Source organism: Vipera berus (assembly GCF_964194415.1).
Source record: "Vipera berus genome assembly, chromosome: 1".
Taxonomy (NCBI): Eukaryota; Metazoa; Chordata; class Lepidosauria; order Squamata; family Viperidae; genus Vipera; species Vipera berus.
In genome coordinates, this window is record NC_138202.1 from 25,128,874 (window position 1) to 25,147,680 (window position 18,807).

General features: G+C 38.8%; 1 protein-coding gene across 2 annotated transcripts; it reads right to left on the minus strand.

Moving 5' to 3' along the window:
- Positions 1-1,274: 1,274 nt before the first annotated feature.
- Positions 1,275-16,070, minus strand: GMFB (glia maturation factor beta). Of its 2 annotated transcripts, none has more exons than XM_081317810.1 (7): positions 15,861-16,070; positions 12,028-12,124; positions 10,851-10,900; positions 10,508-10,559; positions 10,082-10,162; positions 7,848-7,921; positions 1,275-6,403 (listed from the first exon to the last, which is right to left on the minus strand). In XM_081317810.1, the coding sequence occupies exons 1-7, from the start codon at positions 15,861-15,863 to the stop codon at positions 6,332-6,334; spliced, it is 429 nt and encodes a 142-aa protein (XP_081173936.1). In that variant the 5' UTR covers positions 15,864-16,070; the 3' UTR covers positions 1,275-6,331. The 2 variants fall into 2 exon arrangements, with proteins under 2 accessions (XP_081173936.1, XP_081173935.1); XM_081317809.1 differs by lacking the exon at positions 15,861-16,070 and adding an exon at positions 15,421-15,566.
- Between the last annotated feature and the right edge of the window lie 2,737 nt (positions 16,071-18,807).

The window sequence follows — 18,807 nt, forward strand, 5'->3', positions numbered from 1 at the left end:
CATTGGAGGACCTTGGAGTGGGTGTCTGCCAGGAATTTTCCATCACACAAGGAACAGGAATTGAAGTAGGATTTGTCCATCAGGCACTTGCCACAAATGCAACTTTTTGAGAGTAAAGAGATTACCTTCTGGAAAGTTGATCTGTTGTTTTTTTCTGAATCAGTGGTACTTCCTCACTATCAATTATTTTGATTTGATATAGCAAATCTGAAGCTCAGTGAGGAAAAAAGATGGTTTGCATGCATGTAAAAGCATTTTTTTTAATTACGTACTTAAAATAGAGGTGATCTCCCAGATTTCCTATTTATGGTGTTGGTCACCCAAGTGTTCCAAGGAAGATCATAAAAGATCCATTTGGTTTCTTTGGACTTATCTGCTCTTCTTTAGATTTGTTGATGACCACATCCAGTGACCAATAATTTCACGATGTGGATAATGTCTGTAAATAATAAGGTACGGGATTTCCACAAGATTTCTTAAGATGAAGCCCTCAAAGTTGCACAGAATATTTTACTCAGGTGAACAACACAACTCTGAAATACAAGCTTGTTTTAGTTTCTAGATCTTTCACACTGTGGAAAAATATGCTGAGCTGAAGTTTTCACAAAGAATATGCCTCTGTATCTCACAAGATTTCTTTCTGGGATAGTTACAGCAAATGTAGATCTCCAGTTACATCACTGTGTGGTGCTCAGATCTTCCTCAACCTGATATTCACATCCCTGAATTCCAGCATATGTCAACCACATATAAGTCGAAACATTCAGTATCGCTCCTAGATCAGAATAACAGATTAGTCTGATTTGTCTCAGAACTTCTTTAAATGCCCGTTTTCAATGCCTGCAACTTGAATAACATTTTCTCCTGAGCATGTGCAGATGAGCCTGATACATACAACTAGGACCACTGCAAGTGAAAAAGCAAGTCTGGTCAGACAGATTAGTTCTGCATAGACTTGAACGTCTGTCTTTTTCTTTTACAATTACTTCCTTCAATGGTTTGGATAGGAGAAAATGGCAGTTTGCATTCAATACAAGCAGAGGCTAACTTCCTTGTTTGTCAGAAACTATCTGCATACCCAAACTGGGTCAGCATCTCATACTGTTAATTTATCTTAAACAGTCCAATCAATTTATTGTCAAATGGGAGATCCTGGATAGGAAGAGCTCTTGTTCAAAAGTTATACTGTATATTCTTTTTGCCAGACTACCTTTCCACCATCACCACCACCCTCCAGCTTTAAGCTTATTCTATTACATTAAAAATAGAAGACAGAGAGTTTGACAGGTTTTATTAACATTGTATGATCATTGATACCAATACAAGCTCCATGCTTTGCCAAACAAAAAGAAAATAATGATTTTAAAAAAACATGCAAAATCAACTAAGCAGAACATTAAAAATACCCCAATAATTGCAACACCTGTCAAGCTGGTTAGTTCCACAGAAATGTCAGTGAACAATAAAAGCACATATTGCAGTTTCCTGTCTATAAAATACTGTTGCTCTTATCTCATACAGAAGAACTTTTCAGCATTAGAAATGTTTACTTATATTAAGTCAGTACAATATGTTATTGTAAAGAGACCAATATTCTCATTAACAATTTGCAGATTTGGGGAAGGGAGTTGAGTGAAGCAAGAGAGAGCGGTCCTGGGTTCAATTGCAGTCTTTTCCAAATTGCCTAGAAAAGACTAGTATTCCAGCAATCACATCGACCTTCTCCAACTTGGCACCCTCCAGATGTGTTGGGAATAGAATTCCAAGAGTCTTAGCTAGTTTAGAAAAAATGAACTATATCTGTTGGAAATTCAAGGGCATTGAGTCTGGATACATCAGAAGGATGCCAACTGGGGTAGGTTATTCTACCAGATATTAGCCATAGCAATAGCACTTAAGACTTACATACTTCCCACTTTACAGCACTCTTTAACTGGTTTACAACATCAGCATATTATCCTTAACAATCTGACCTCAGAAGGATGGAAGGCTGAGTCAATCTTGAGCCTGTCAGGATCGAACTCTAGACTATGGGCAGAGTTAGCAACATACTGAACCAGAACTAATGGCCCACCCCAGCTGGCATCCTCCAGATGTATCCAAACTATATTGTCCTTGAATTTCCAGCAAGTATATAGTAGCTAAGATACCTGGAATTGTAGAATTCTATGCCAAAGGCCCAAAAGGAAGGTTGGGTCAAGGGAGTCTGAACTATGGATGCTACAGCTCACACTTTTCAGTTACAACTAGAGGAGATAGCAAGTGAGCTATAATTGGCTTGGTTCACCTTTACCCTCTGTGATTCAATGATCCTTTCTTAATACCTTTGCAATTTTGTGCATTTACAATGTGCACACCAAATTACTGCTCCCAAATTAGGTATTAACTTCCCTAAAAGATGTTTCATGTAATACTGATCTGATTTCAACATATCAAATGGTGCACAACTACCAGGAATTTAGCAATCTATCCAGTTTTATTAGTAGACTGATTCTCCTTTTTTTAAACCCTGCCATGGTATGAAAGCCTTTTCATATGTTTCACACAAGAACATAACCTTCCATCAGTGAGGGGGGAAAAACCATTCTTCCATATACATAACAAGCTATGTTTATTCACTTAGAACAACTTTCCCTAATCTGGTACCACTCAACACATCTGGAAAGGGTCATAGCAGAGAAGAATGAATTAAATCCCACACACTTTCACAGAAGCTGACTAGTGTTGATTAACAGAAAGCAGAAAAAATTCACAAATGCGTGTTTCACATTTCATCCAGTGAATACTGCGCTATCAATAAAGCATAAAGATATGATGTCTTAAGTTCAAACAAGCTTTTACAGGAAAAAGGGAATACATTCATACAATTGATTCATACAATTGCAACATATGAATATTAGAAGCACATGTATTATGCAATTCTTCCCTTTTGCTCAGAACTTCCTGTTGTTTATATGCTACAACAAACATATGATGTATATGTTATATGTGAAAAGGCTTGAGGGGGGAAAAAAGAAATCAAAACCAAGTATTTGGCCTCGTTTTAAAATACTGGCAATTCTAATCTATAAAAGATTCAAGAGAAATATTACTAGAAAAAGACCAGAAATGGAACCACTGTTAGAAGTTTATCACCCACTGTATTATTACTTTTTAATAAATGGCTTATTAAAACATCAATATAAAGATTTGATTTAAACAAGTTAGTATTCAAAAGGTTGTTACAGCGATATATTTTGATGGAAATTCTTCAGATGTTGCTCCTTCAATATGCAAATAGAGAGGAAGGGGAGGAGCAGGGGGAAAAAAACCTCTCCTCATAGCTGAAATTGTCAATATTTCCAGACTTCAAACAGGAATAACTATAGTTCACATTATACAGTCCAAAAGACATTACAGAATTAATTATTGGGGCAAGGTAGGGACAAACAATTACTTAGAAAAGACGACAGCTTCCAAATTGTGGAGTTTAGTCTCACTCTCTTTAAACCTAAAATCAAGTCTGCAATTTCCTTCACTGTCTTTAACCAAACACAGGGGTAGGCAACCTCGGCTCTTTTATGACTCATGGACTTCAACTCCCAGAATTCCTGAGTCAGCATGGCTCCACTTGGAAACCTCTCCCTTTCCCCTCAGCATAGCTGACTCAGGAATTCTGGGAGTTGAAGTCCATGAGTCATAAAAGAGCCAAGGTTGCCTACCCCTGACCAAACATAATTCCAAAGAGTGCTCAGCTACCTATGTATTTTCAGGCTTTTCAAACAACTGCATGGATATTATAGTATTTTTAATTTTAAAATGCTTCTGACAGATAATTCATCTTCCAGTCTCTCTTTAGCCTCCATTTTATCCTATACCAGAAGGGCACAAATATGGCCCAGGAACACCTTGTAGCACACCAACAATCCTTTTAGCAGCCCTTTCAGACTGAATAGCCTTCCCTCTTTTCTGCTTTCTGGAATATTTAATTGGCAAAATGGATAATTTACAATTTACTTCTTAAAACTCTTGACACTTTTCCAAAAACGAACCTAACCTCACTAACTGTGGAGCATGACTCACAAAAAGTTGGGTACAGTTCTTAAGCTGAATGAGAGTCTCTACTCTAGTAAAAGGGAGGGGGAAAACATTACATTAACAGCAACCAAGGATTATAACCTTAGATGAGGGATTGTACGGTCAATCACTTAAGAAAAAAAATTCCTAGAAAAAACATTTTTTTTAAAAAAAAACCTAACAAGAGTGGTAAAAAAGGCAGATAAGCACAAAAGACTCTTCAGACATATTTGGTTCACAAAGAAGGATGTCTATGTATATCCTCCTTCAGCCAAAGAACAAATCTGACCCCCCAATATCCATGTAAAACAGCCTCTGTACTATTTGTACTCTTTTTAATAGTTTAGGGATAATATAGTTCAGTTCATTGTAATGCCATTCAAAATGGAACAATTAGACCACAGCCTAACTGATCCCTTGCAAGATCATTTACAGAGGACTCCCCCAGATATGATTCATTGGAATTAATGCCAACTGCTATCAGATTTGGTATATAGAATCTGACATTTTACCCAACTAGGTGACCTAGGATATTTTGAGATTTTGGAATGTTGCAGTTATAATCCACGTATGGTGCATCATGCTGAGGAAAACCCATGTAGAGTTTGATCAACTAAATATCAGTTTAGGGAATAACATATATTTCTGCTTTGTCAGTTCACATTTAGCTACCCCTAGGAATCTCATTCCTAGATAAACCATAAAAACAATAGACAGGAAAGGCCTCACCTGTCTGTGTCTAAGCACTATATTGCCAATTTATTGGCCACATCATGTATGCCATCCATTGAAGGAAGAATCAAGTTTTGCAGCTAAGTAATTCAAGTTGCTGATCAAAGAGGGTAGGATACTTTGATCTATATATGTTATTATCAAGGTCCAGTCAAGGAGAAGCACAAGATGCTAAGCAGGGCACCAAAACGCTACTCACCCCCATGCATTGCAATGGATATTCCTCTGGCTTCTGAGAAAGCATTGGCTACACATTTTTAAAATACAAAAAGGAAATCAAGATAGTTAAGGAAGTCAAATTCTGCACGCTATATATTACTTTTTTCCTGCCCTGCATTTATAAGGATCAAGGCACAGGTACAGCCCTGTCTATTGAAAGACAGAATACAGAGATGTGGTGGACTCTGATTAACTTCAGAATATGTGTTGACTTTTAATTTTCTTTTTTAGCCAGGCTAAGCATTTTGCCTTAAATCATAGCAGTATAAACCCGAGTGTATGCACCTACAGCTGAAGTTAATGGAAAGAGAGCTTAAGCTACCAGACGCTGCTAGGGAGATTCTTTTAGACAAAGTTAACCGGTATCAAATTTAATATTTTTTAAAAACTGGCAGTGTAAGACTTTCTTACAATCATTTGATAGATATTTTTTTTAAAAAAGGCACACAGATTGAGAAGTGCTTGCATAAAAAGTCCAGAAAAGTCAAGACTTTTATATTAATAGATCTACATATAAAGACTTTTGGAATGGAAGTCCACTACAGTATGTTACCAAGCCCTTACAGGTTGCTTTAAATCTACTTTCTATTTGATTAGTAAAAATGCTATCCTTACATACACAAAAATAGTGTTAAACCTTTCACCCAAAGTGGAAATACAAGGTTCAAAATAATTGGGGTTTTTTTTTAAGAGAAAAGAAAAGCCCCATCTGGAGAAGTTGGGAATCATACTAAAGTATCTATCCTAAAACAGGTTGGGTCCAAATCAAATATTTTCATACCAGTGGATTCAGTGTTATTTTCACATACTATTGTGTCCAGTTATTAATTATTGTCCAGTTTCTATTAAAAGAAGATGCATTTGTAGCTCAGGAGGGGGAAAAATCTGCTGTAAATTTCCAGACTACTTGACTGAGTACACCCATAAACACAGTCCATTGATACAAACAAGAGCTGGTGCACAATGTGTCCCTTTGGAGATTCTGCCCCAGAGCTGTAAACAATTACCAGTTCTAATTAGTCCAGATAGAAATATTTGTCATGTAAGTGCAAAAAGGAAAAAAAAATATCCCTGCAGGAAGAAAACTGTTCCCTTTTAGACAATCAGAAGGAAAGGAATAATCCTGGGCAAAGTTTGGTTAAGCAGGAGATGCTTCTTCCCCTCATGTATATAAATTTTGCACAGACAAATATATACATATATATGTACATACATACAAACATTGCAGGAAACAACTGTAAGTACAGTGCATTCTTGTTAGGTTTAGAAAGCAGGAGTCATGTCTGGTTCCAGTTTGAATTGCATGGAATGCTTAATCCTTCTTTTAGTGGAAGTAGCCAAGCTTCTCCTGAAGCCATTCCTCAGTGAGATCTTCTGTGTTCCTGATTTCAAATACCTGTGGGGGGGGGGGGGAGAAACAGAAACAAAAATATTTTCAGCAAGTACACCGAGACATGATTAAAAGGATAAACCACAGTTGACTATGTTGATGCAACCCACTAAGCCAAACCTAAACAAATTACAGTATGGTTTAGCATGCTGTATGTGTTAAGCCAAAAAGACAACTCATCCAGTCCAAAAGGGAGTAAGAAACAGCTATTACATAATATATTTTTAATTTAACTTTTTTAGAAATATACTACTACTGATGCAGGTAAGTATGTCCAGGAAAAAGCACACAATCATCTATCCCTGACCAAGAAACGGCTAAAGTTGGACTTCTTAAAAAATACATTGCCATTTGGTTTGGGGCCTTCAAAACAGTGTATCAGCAGATCAAACTACAGTACTATTTTAGGACTTATTTCCCACAGAAACAGGATACTCGAGACCAAGACAGAATCTTTTTAGTTGCAGGTAAGTCTTACATGAGAGAAATCCATTGTTTCCTTGGACAGCAGATCAAGGAGAAAGCTAAGTCAAAACCTCCTCCCCAGCATTTTAGCTTTTTCTGTGAATGGGTGTATTAAATATTACTGGGGAGAACACTGAGTCATGCAAAGATCATCTTTGGCTTAAAGTCTAGGATTTTCTCCTGAAGCTCATCAGTTAGAAATGGAAAAAAGAGGAAGGTCAACTATATGGAAGTGCAGTATAAAGTGGCCCATTTCTTTACTGCAACCTGGTGTTCCCTCAAAATACTTTGGACATGCATCAGCACCTAGCAGGAGCAATAGCCCAAGAAAGATGGAATGAACTAAGTTGCCCACAAAGGCCCTGTTGAATACACCAGATTCTTGAAGCATAAAAAGAAACACACAGCTGTAAAGGAAGAGGGACTGCAGCAGTTCTGGTTATTTTGTGATTTCTCTATTCTATAGTCTAGACCAGGGGTAGGCAACCTCGGCTCTTTTATGACTATTGGACTCCAACTCCCAGAATTCCTGAGTCAGCATAGCTGACTCAGGAATTCTGGGAGTTGAAGTCCATGAGTCATAAAAGAGCCGAGGTCGCCTACCCCTGGTCTAGATGAATGTTTCTCAACCTTATGCTCAAAGAGCACTCCAAGGACTATACATTGAGCTACTTGCATCCCGGAACCATTACTTGCCTACAGGAAGCCAAATAAAATATCATTTTGCATAGTTAAAGATCAATATTCACCAGCCAAATCTCCAATGAGCATAGAGCTGCATGTGAACCCATCCTGGAGAACAGCAATTTCAGAAAGGTTATATAGCACATGTTACAAAGTTCAGCTTTCTCTTGAGATAAAATTTTGGTAAGTACCAGATTATGTACATCCTGCAAATATCAGTGTTTAAATTGACAGACTCTAGGGGCAAGAGGAAATACAACAACTTGGCAACAAATGCATCCAAGGTTTGCTTCAGTTTTACCTTTGTGAGTTCTGCTGTTTGAACTAATTTATTTTTGCTGCCAGCATACATCATCTGTTGCTCAGGCTTACACCCTGTAATTGTAAAGGAGGAAGGTAAGTAGAGACAAATAAAACCACATTAGTCAGTCTATTTGGCTATAGCGCCTCAGTCCTTACTGCATATGCAAAAAAACTGGACTTTTCCTTATCCTACTTGCCACTTTAAAATTAACATAACAATTTCCCCAATCTAATGATTTCCAGATGTATCAGACCAATTCTCACAATAGACTGGCTAGAAATTAGGGGGGTTGAAATCTTTCAAAACATCTCGAAAATATCAATTTGGAGAAAATTCAATTAGATAATTCTACACACCAAAAAAGATTCAGTTAGCAGTAACAGTAGTTGCTTGTTAAAAGAAGTGCTTGGAAAATATTGAAAAGGCCAGGCTGCCTTTTGCCCTCTGAATATGCCTATACTTTATAGTCTTTATCTAAAACTATTACATGTACTATATTGGTGGGCACTAGGACGGAACTTTTTCTGTGGCAGCACCCTTAGTCTAGGGATTTAAGTCTTAAGAAATGTTGATTAAGAATGCTTTAAGGGCTGATGTTTTTATTTCTGCTTACTGAGGATAATCTATGTCTGTGAAACTTGAAAAGCATGCTATAGATGTTTTAATATATGCTTCTAAAAAACAACATTCACAACTTTATGTTCTATAGATGTTTGGGGTTATGACTTCCATAATCTTTTACTAGCAGGAACTATAGGAGGGCACCAGAGGGCCTAGCACTGTACACACACATTTAACAGGAAATCTGATCAACCATTTACTTATTTCACTATCCTCTTCAAGCTAGTTAAAAGATATTTATTAAAGACATCAGTTGCCAATTCTATTCATATGTACCAAAAGCATTGAACACAGAACATATGTTCCAGAGTCTACGCCAGCTTGTCAGATTGGAAACATATAAGCATCCACTGAATGTTCTAAAATGCACGCTAAAAGTTTACACACATTACTGAGTGATTCTTATTATTTACATTACAGTAGACCATTATTAGCCCTGTGCCGAAGAGATGGTAATTTAAAATGTGAGGGAATATATCTTACACAACTAAGACAATTTGGTATATTAACCCTTAACATTCATATACAGTGTTCACACATAGTGCTAATTTGGTATACTAGCCCTTAATATAATACACACTCAGTGTTCACACATTGTCTTAGGCATATAATGTATTATTTATTTATTTTATTTTAATTCCATTTATATCCCGCCCTTCTCCGAAGACTCAGGGCGGCTTACAATCTAAGCACAAATCAAATGTGCTTAGCAATAGCCTTCATTCTATGTATATGCCTGCTTATTAGGGCTTTTGCCCCCCCCCAAGCGGCATTATTACAAAGTCAGCTTATTGCCCCCAACAACGTGCAACACGTCATTATACAAATGATGCAAAATTATATTTCCACTATGACATCATAATGTATGTGCATTATTTGACTACTGCAGATGCTAATGGTGTTAAGCCAGGGGTGTCAAACTGCCGGCCCACGGGCTGGATGCATCGTGGAAGCTGTGCCCACCCCAGCAATGGCAAAACCGTCCCGATACGTTGCGCGATGTCACGTGACGTCGTGAGCTTGACATATCTGTGTTAAGCTATTGTTTTATTTATAAAGGTTCTCACATAATACTAAGCTATCTCCATGACGTGGGAATGCAACTCCTAGTTGCTATGCAGGTAATCCCTAGGTAAGTTCAGCATTCAGGGAATGAGAAATTTCCTTACATTTCAAAATCCAATTGCTATCAAGTTATTCATCAACTCAATGTAGAATAAAGCGCATAATTGCTGAAGTCTTTACAAATTTCATTAAAGAAGCCTTTAAAAGTTTTCTGCAGTCCTGGTGAGACTGAAAACAACTGCATCCCCATTCGCTAACAAAATTAATTATTACCAAGGTCTACAGCCATTCTGTATTCTCACTCCCTTTTCTGATAACCCCTGTCGCTTGTTGGTCTCTCTTCCTACAACTGTTTTTAATGCTTTGTTGACCCAACATAAGGGCCCTTCTAATGATACTCAGAAGCCAAACAACATAAACTTTTCCCAGCTAATCAAAATGAAAATCTTTAACATATCTTTAAGTACTTTTTATCTTGGATGGCAGCCATCTTTTTATTTCTACTGAAGACAGTTTGCACATCAGTTCATGAGAGTTCAACTTACCAACTGGACTTGAGAAGATAAAGCAGAGGGGGTAAGAGACTCGCCCATCATCATGCTGGTACTTGTAGCTATAGACAATGAATGTGCTCTAAAGGTAAGGAAACTAGAAAACTTAAGTGTGGTTTGTGGAATATTCCACAGCTGGCTTGGTTCACATATACCCTAAACTAAAACCAAATAAACTATAGTCTGGTTTATAGAAATGCATGACTCCAGTATAAAAATAAATCTCTTCCACCTGCTATAAACCCTTCCTGGACATTTATACAAGAAAGAAGATTCTAAGAAAGATCTGTACACCTTCATTTACCTCTAGACTCTATGCTAAGAAGCACAACATATAGCTCATTGGCTCAGGCACCAAAAAATGACAGCAGAAACTGATTTCTATGTACCAAAATATTACTTTGATCACTGATAAAAGATATCGAGGTTGTCTTTCTGGAATTTCATCTTTTAGTTCATCTGGAGATATGCCCTGTAAGAATCACAACAACTAGTATTTTAGCAATGTCCTTTTATAGTCAATATGCAATACATTATTACAGCCTTTACTCACTTTAAGACAGTATTTAAAGTCAATACCAGCACTGAAAAACAAATTATTACAACTTGTTAGTTTAGTGCAAGAATATCCTGTTTTTCTTTGGCTGGATACATGTATAAATAGATGTAAGTAATGTACCTACTGAGACCATGTTTAGCAAAAAACAAAAAGTTTATATATTTAAGCTTGGCAAAACAAAAAGCTACTCCAACTCAGACATACCTCATGTTCTTCATCCAGAACTACCAGCTGTTTCTCTTTGTCAATTTTCACTATACAATAAAAGAAAACAAAAAAAATCATTTAAATTATGCTATCTGCGGGAGGTGGGGGGAATTATTGTCATTCACTTAGGTGTCTTTGTTTTTTTACTGGTTCTTTTTCTCTTTCACCTGAACTAACAGTCATCACTGAATACAACAAGACCACTAGAAAAAGTATTTCCTAATAGTCATCAGGCTGCACTGGCTTTTATCACAAGAAGGCTAGTTTCAAATTTAGCCAAAGGAGTACCATGTCTGGTCCGTGCTCATCTAATATGTGGCTGCAAGCATTTTTCCAGGAAAGTTGAAACCCAGATTTATTGAACCATTTATTATTAAAACCTACAAAGACTCAAGACACCAATTTCTCCCTTAATCACCCCACTGCTACATAAAAGATCTTGGCTCTACCTACATTGAAGTAGAAAGGAGTATTAGGTATATACACTGCCTTAATTTATTTATAAAATCAGTAATGGTGAGATTTAAAAGAAAATCTAGTATCTAAATGGTCTTTGCTGGTCTTTGGTGTGTCACATCAGGCAAACAAAGGCAATATGTTATTGTTTCTGCATTAAGATACTATATATGTAGCTTTGTTTGAGTTTTGTGCATTTTGTTAATCAAACCATTGTCATTTACAAATGCTAAAAACATCTGTATCACAATCTTAAACATCTTAAATCCCTCCTGAAAATGGGCTTTGAGTCTGGCCAACTTTGGAATGTGGCCTTTGATATGTTGCATAAAGCTGGTGTGGTCCTAAAGCCAAAAGAAATCTCATACACCCCACTGGATGCCAGCCAAAATTAACTTACCTGTATGCCAAAGTCTGCACTATTCAGAATTTTGCATGTACAAGTAAAATTGTACATGTAATTCAAATTCAACTAAAACAATGGAAATGTGGATTTTACGTGATTTTGTTTGCACAATGTATTCAAAATGACTCAAAATAGGGCAAATCTATACAACCCAAATGCTCCTAGATTTGCTTCAAAGACTTAATGGCCTTTTAAAACGTGTGTGTGTGGGTATTCAGAAACAAAAATCCAAGTTATTTTCCGCCAGAGGAGAGAACATGAGACTGTATTATTCCCCCTTATGAGTGTTGTGAGCCCTCCTTTTCAGCTTACTGATAATGGCTGCATTGTTCGTGTCTTTACGAAAACGAAACTTTCTCAGCTTCTCTACCAGGTCTTCAGCAACATCACAAACCACTAGGGATTCACTCTAAAGAGAAGAGGGACGGGGAGTGAAAGAGAAAAGGCACAGATGAACAAAAGGACTCTTTATTCCAGACATACATATCACTCCAGTCCTCAACTGCTGGAGATGCAATGCTTATTAAAAAAAAATCAGGCAATATCTTATTCGGAGAAAAGCTATAGCAAGTATTTTAAAGAAGAAAATATATGATGAGAATGTAGCACAGTATTCTGGGGGTTGAAGTCCACAAGTCATAAAAGAGCCAAGGTTGCCTACCCCTGCACTAGACCAAACTGGCTCATTCACATATCCCAATGTTTTCCTGCCTGTGGCCACCACTTCGACCATCCTTGCTGATGAAAGGTTTCTAACTTATTCAAATAATTCCACTTGGAATGTCCTATGCTCTCTGCCAACCAAACATCTCTACCATGCTATTTTTCTTTCTTTTGTTCTTCCTTTCCTTCCTCCCTTCTTCAAATCCTTCGTTTGCTTCTTTTGTAAAGTATGCAACAGAATGCACTATCCTCACGTTCAGCTGAAATGAAACTTACAATTATAAAAATTAAATATTCTCACTTGATTGTAATTCCATTTCCCTAGCTTTCCCATTTTGTCCCTCTTAGGTTGCATTCCACACCATTTTGCCTTCTGGATCTGCCTTTTTATTATTTTGATAGTGGGTTCCATAGACAATATGTACAATTGACTATTCCCAGTACTGCATGGCAACATCTCCCAACACACAGCTTATCAGAGTTCAGTATGGGCAGCAGTGCTAAATACAGTTCTGAGGAAATACATATACATGTATTCAATGTGATTTACTTCTGCAAAACCTAGTAATAATTCTAGGGTGTTCACATATTTTACATAGCCATAATGTTACTTTGATTTTGGCTTGGAATATGTCTGTAGTGACTGTTTAGTCTGAAACCTATGGTTTAAAAAATGACTTAATACATGGTAAAGCCAGCCAAGAGCAGCAACTTGTGGATTTTGCAGATATAGCATTGCAGTAGGCAAGGTGATCCACCTCAGGAAGAGGGGCAACACTCAGGACCAACATAACTAATGTATGTGTTACTAAATCAGACAGCTAAGAAAACCCAGGTTTCTTTTCATTCTGTAATAAATAAATTGGGGAGATTCCCATATCCAATATAGAAAGCTATGCATTTTTACAAAATGGGTAATTAGGCTACAAAATTTCTAAAATTGTAGCAACAGGCACCAATTATAAAAGGAAACAAGACAATTTATGAAGAATAGTAGTTATTAGTCACAGCTGCTATATATTACTTCCAGTTACCAAGGCAGCAGGCTTTTCAACATTAAGAAAACATTAGTTCATGGGTTTATGTTGAGCTTTGAATTTCTCATATGCACCTGGTTCCAAAAGAAGAAAGCTTCTGCACCTGGTTGTCCAACATGGATATATTAGACTAGGATGCTAAAGTTATTCGGATGTTTTTATTCAGGGACTAATTGGTAAAATTATTCAAAACAAATATTGCAAATGAAGGCAAATATACATGTCCCAAGATGTTACAGGATCCAATTGAGTTAGTCATGGGGACCAAAGGTTTATTCTTTCAAGCTTTGGGGCTCATGCTGGAGCCCATCATCAGGGAACTTCTCTCTCTCCATAATATGTAAAACAGATATTCATTATTCTATATTACACAAATAAACCAGAACAGACAGTATTACATTTCTTTTTAAAAAAACAAATGCTCATAAATCCAATCTGCAATCTATTTTACTGTATGCATACAATACTCACCGTGTATAAATGCTGTATGAAAATATAACCTGGCAGTTACAATTGTACACAATTACATTAAGCCAGAAAAGCCACAAATGAGTTTCCCAAGCAGATTGACTTTCAGGTATTTGTTATGATATGCAAAGCAACTATTTCAAAAAAAACATTTGCTTATAACAGAAGGCTCTGAGCCTGCAAGGAGTCCTTGAGCATGAGAACAGATTATCGCAATCTTGTTGCCAAGGAAAAAGAATAAAATGGATTCAGAGATCTTCATCTTCTGTATCTTATCAGTCCTGTGCTATATCAGGAGCCAGTATAAAAACCACAGGATTAAAGGGAGATTAATTTGTTGACCTTTCCTTCTCTCCCTTTGCAAAACATTGCAAAACATTTTGGATAAGAACTGTTTCTCTTACATCTATTACTCCAAAGCATAATATATAATGTGTTAAAAATGCATTTTTGAGGGAACATAACATCTAAGGAAAGTTGCTTCAAAGCACATAATTCCTAGTTAGGGGCAGGAAGGAGATCCCAATTACATGTGATGGGTTTAGAAACACAGATATGTGCTGCATTTCTTCATACCGAAGTCGTAAAATCTCTCACAAATACACAGCTTGGGGGTCACAAAAGTCTTGGTTTTTTAGTTAGGCAAAGGTTTCACCAACAGCTTCTGAGCACACAAAAAAAGGTAAGTCAAATTCCTTAATATTAAGCAATATTTGTAGTTAGGAATTAGAAGTTGCAACACAAGGGAATGGATTTGAAGAGAAAGGCAATGAAGAATCCCAAGGCCATTCAGACCAATCTCTCCTTGCAATGTAGGCAAGCTACTTCTATCTTGTCAACATTGGCTATAGATAGAAAACGACAAGAGTTTTTGGATCAAAATAAGAAGCAGTAATACCATTACTTTTACAAATGAAAATGATAGTTCAGTGCCGAACTGAACTATCAGGATTATAAATGTGCCTCAGTCACTCCCAGGATTTAAGCCACTCATTTCTTCACTTTTTCCATCAAACCATGAAAGGAATGACAAGTGCAAATTTAATGCAGATAATTGTCTGTGAGCATGCATTTAAAATATTTGAAGGGGCTTTTCCTATTGACCACTAGGGTTTCCCCAAAGTGGTCAATACCAACCCTCACGGTTCAATAAGACAAGCCATTATTATTAGTTTTCATATTACTATTAGTTATTAAATATTTGAGGCTCAATGAACAATCTGAAACTTCCTAAAAGGGTTGATGAGCTGAAGAGCATTAGAGGCTAGAGCGTATTTCCCAATCTCAAGAGAAAGAGAGGTGTAAACTTCAACTCCCAGACTTTCCCAGCCAGGTTGAGAAACACTGGACTATAGGAAAAGTATCCATTTTCTCCCCAAGGCAGTGTCTCCAAGATGTGCTGGACTCCAAATCCTTGCCATTTATTTTAATGATAGGAGAACAGGAGAGAAAGAAAACTGCAAATGGAAAGAAATGAGCGCTTGTGCTAAGAAAGAGACTTGCAAAATGGGAAAAGAAAACTGCAATTTGGTCCTACCTTTGCAAGAAGCATTGATTTGTCTTTGAGGAGGCGGCAGGGAGTAGCAATTCCAAGCTCTGCCCCTCCTCCTTCCGACGCGAGGGAAAATTGGAGATAATTTCATTAAAAAGGAGCATCAATCCGAAGATTGGTGGATCATCCCCGTAACTGGAATTCATCGCCTTAACCTTTTTCAAATATTTAGGCAAAGCTTACAGGAATCGGTACGTTGTTTACAAGCCACAATATATCATTCTAATAAACAAGCGCATTGCATTCAATTTAGGCTGAATTTGTTGTTATGCGGGAGGAGAGATCTCATTCTCCATCCAATCCCCGGGAGGGGGCTATTTACTTAGAGCTTAAATAATCGCAAGAAGGACGGAAAAAAGAAAGATGAAAACCCAAACGCTAAAAAGCAAATCGCAATTCCACGACAAGCGATCTCGTGAACTTACCATCTTGTAGCTGCAGCAGCTGCCTTTCCTAGTGCTGGCCCTTTAAGAGGCCGGGTGGGTCCTCCCCACCTCAGCCCCAATCCAATTCCAGGCCCACTTAGTGCGCATGACCTGAGCATTCCCTGAACCAATCAATTGTATCGCTCGGCTTCGGCGGCGGCCACCCCTTAGCTACGGTGAGCGAGAGGCCATCGCTCTGGAACTCCCTCTCAAGCGGGGATCATTACAGCAATTGTCTCCCTATTCCCTCCCACCTGAGCGTCCATCCATCCGCCCACGCCTAGAGAGGCTGCAGGGTAAAGAGCGTCCCATAGCCGATAGTCCATAGTTCCGGGCGGGGCGAGGGGAGTACTTCCTCCTCGCTCTCCCGCCTCTCAGTTAACCAGGAAGCAATGTTACCTTGGTAACCAATATTTTCTTTTTTAAAAAAAAAAAGAGGCCGTACTGCCGCCCCCTTCAAAACCGAAACAAAGCCAAGCTAAGCAAAATTAAATAATGTGATTACTCCTAAACGAAAAGCAACCATTCTTTACATTTTGGGCTCAAGTCTTATTTTAAAAGTTTACATTTAACGTTTAAAATTGTTAATGAGGGGTCTTTGGTGCTCTCTGAGCTTGCTTGTTTTCTTGCAGACGTTTTATTACCCAAACTAGATAACATCAATGCTAGTAAAATTGTTAACATCTCTACTATAGTAGTCATTTTACACCAAGGAAATTGTTTTTGGCATATGCTGTTGAAGACTTAACCACTTCGTGAGATTGAGACACCTCTCACAAAGGCTTATTCCAGCCTTCTCCAATTTATTTATTTATTTTCTTAGATTTATATACCGCCCTTTCCCGAAGGATTCAGGGCGGTTTACAGGGCATTTTAAAATCACATCAATACAAAATACAAAAGTTAAAAACAATTAAAAAGATTAAATTATCCCTGCAAATAGAACAGTTAAAATTCTCAGCCTGGGCCAGAGAGCTCAAAGAGCCAAGTCTTCAGGTCCCGGCGGAATGAACGCAGGTCAGGGGCAGTCCTGAGCTCCACGGGCAGCTGGTTCCAGAGGGCAGGCGCACCCACAGAGAAGGCCCTCCCCCTGGGTGTTATCCGCCGGCAATCTTTTACCAGCGGTACCCTGAGAAGACCCTCCCTCTGCGAGCGCACTGGACGAAGGGAACTTGATGCTGGCAGCAGGTGTTCCCTCAAATATCCCGGACCCAAGCCATTTAGGGCTTTATAGGTCATCACCAGCACCTTGAAATCTCACCCGGAGGGCAACCGGAAGCCAATGCAGCTCACGGAGTAGAGGTGTTACATGGGAGTATCGGGAAACCCCCATCACAACTCGCGCGGCCGCATTCTGCACCAGTTGAAGCCTCCGAGTGGTCCTCAAGGGCAGCCCCATGTAGAGAGCGTTGCAGTAGTCTAAACGGGAGGTCACGAGCGCATGAGTGACTGTGCGTAGGGCATCTTGGTCCAGGTAGGGTCGTAACTGGCGCACCAGGCGAACCTGGGCAAAAGCCCCCCTGGTCACGGCTCCTATATGATCTTCAAAATTGAGCCGTGAGTCCAGGACGCCCAAGTTGCGAGCCCTATCAACGGGGGGTAACACCTCACCCCCCATCGTTAAAGGTGGAATAGTTTGGTTAGCCCGAGATGCCGATACGAAAAGCCACTCAGTCTTGGCAGGATTGAGACGAAGCCTGTTTCTCCCCATCCAGACCCGGACCGCCTCCAGGCAACGGGACATCACGGCGAGGGCATCGCTGGGTTGGTTCGGGGTGGAGAAAAAAAGTTGGGTATCATCAGCGTACTGATGATACCCCACCCCGAAACTACGAATGACCTCGCCCAGCAGCTTCATATAGATGTTAAACAGGAGGGGCGAGAGAACCGACCCCTGAGGGACTCCACAAACGAGAGGCCTCGGGGTGGATCTCTGCCCTCCCGTCAACACCGACTGCGAGCGGCCCAGGAGATAGGAGAACCACCGTAAAATGGTGCCTCCCACTCCTAGCCCCCTGAGACGCCTTCATGATGAGTTAACTATACCATATCTTCTATCATTTGCAACCAGCATTGTATCTCTATCAGCTCACCTTTGTTTGCATTATAATCCTGATGGATACCCAATTGGGTTTTATATTATAATCAATTTGTTACTCTCAAAAAGTGTTTCTCAACTTTGACCACTTTTAAGATGCATGGACTTCATGAATTCCCCAGCTGGTGTGAACTTCCAATTCCCAGAATCCCCCACTGGCTGGGAAATTCTGGGAGTTGAAGTCTACACAACTTAATGTGGTCACAGCTGAGAACCACTACTTTGAAAGATACTATCCCAATCGTCTCAACAGTCTCTGGGCACTTTTGATTGGTATGCAAGCTTTGGGATGCAAGAGAAACTGGATTTGGAGCATCTGTCTACTAATGACTGATCATCTTGACAGGTTATGCAGGCTCCATAGAAATCTAGATCAATCACTCTTTTGAAAAGGTGGTTTTAAGACTAAGGGTCCTGGTTTTAGATGCGTGCTGGTGGGTTAGCAAAGCAAAGCATTCACTCAAAGCTGCAATGACCAGGCTCATGTTCAAAAGAACATCACTCTTATAAGTCACCAGGGACCAGTTCCGTAGATAAAGGTTTTCCCACAGACTGGAGGGGCGTGATTTTGTGTGCTGCCTGCATCCCACAGATGGGGCTTTGCTTGTTTGTGCGGACCAGTTGCTAGCGTGCCGGTACCGATCCACGGACCAGGGGTTGGGGACCCCTGGATTAAAATATATAAATCAATACCAGCATAAAACAACAGAGTACAATTTATAAACATAATCCTATGGTTGACTACTTGGATGCAAGTCCTGTGGAATTAAGTCAAGTCCAGTAAATGTCTATTGAAATTCTGTTAGCAAAAAAACTGAACAAAATTAAATCAATGGAATGCAAATGAAG

Bases quoted from the DNA above. Each gene is read 5' to 3' on its own strand.
- GMFB (XM_081317809.1), bottom strand. The intron at 7,922-10,081 runs GTAAGTTGAACT...TTACAATTACAG, and splicing joins TATCTTCTCAAGTCCAGTTG to GGTGTAAGCCTGAGCAACAG. The intron at 6,404-7,847 runs GTAAAACTGAAG...CCCCCCCCACAG, and splicing joins AAACAGCAGAACTCACAAAG to GTATTTGAAATCAGGAACAC.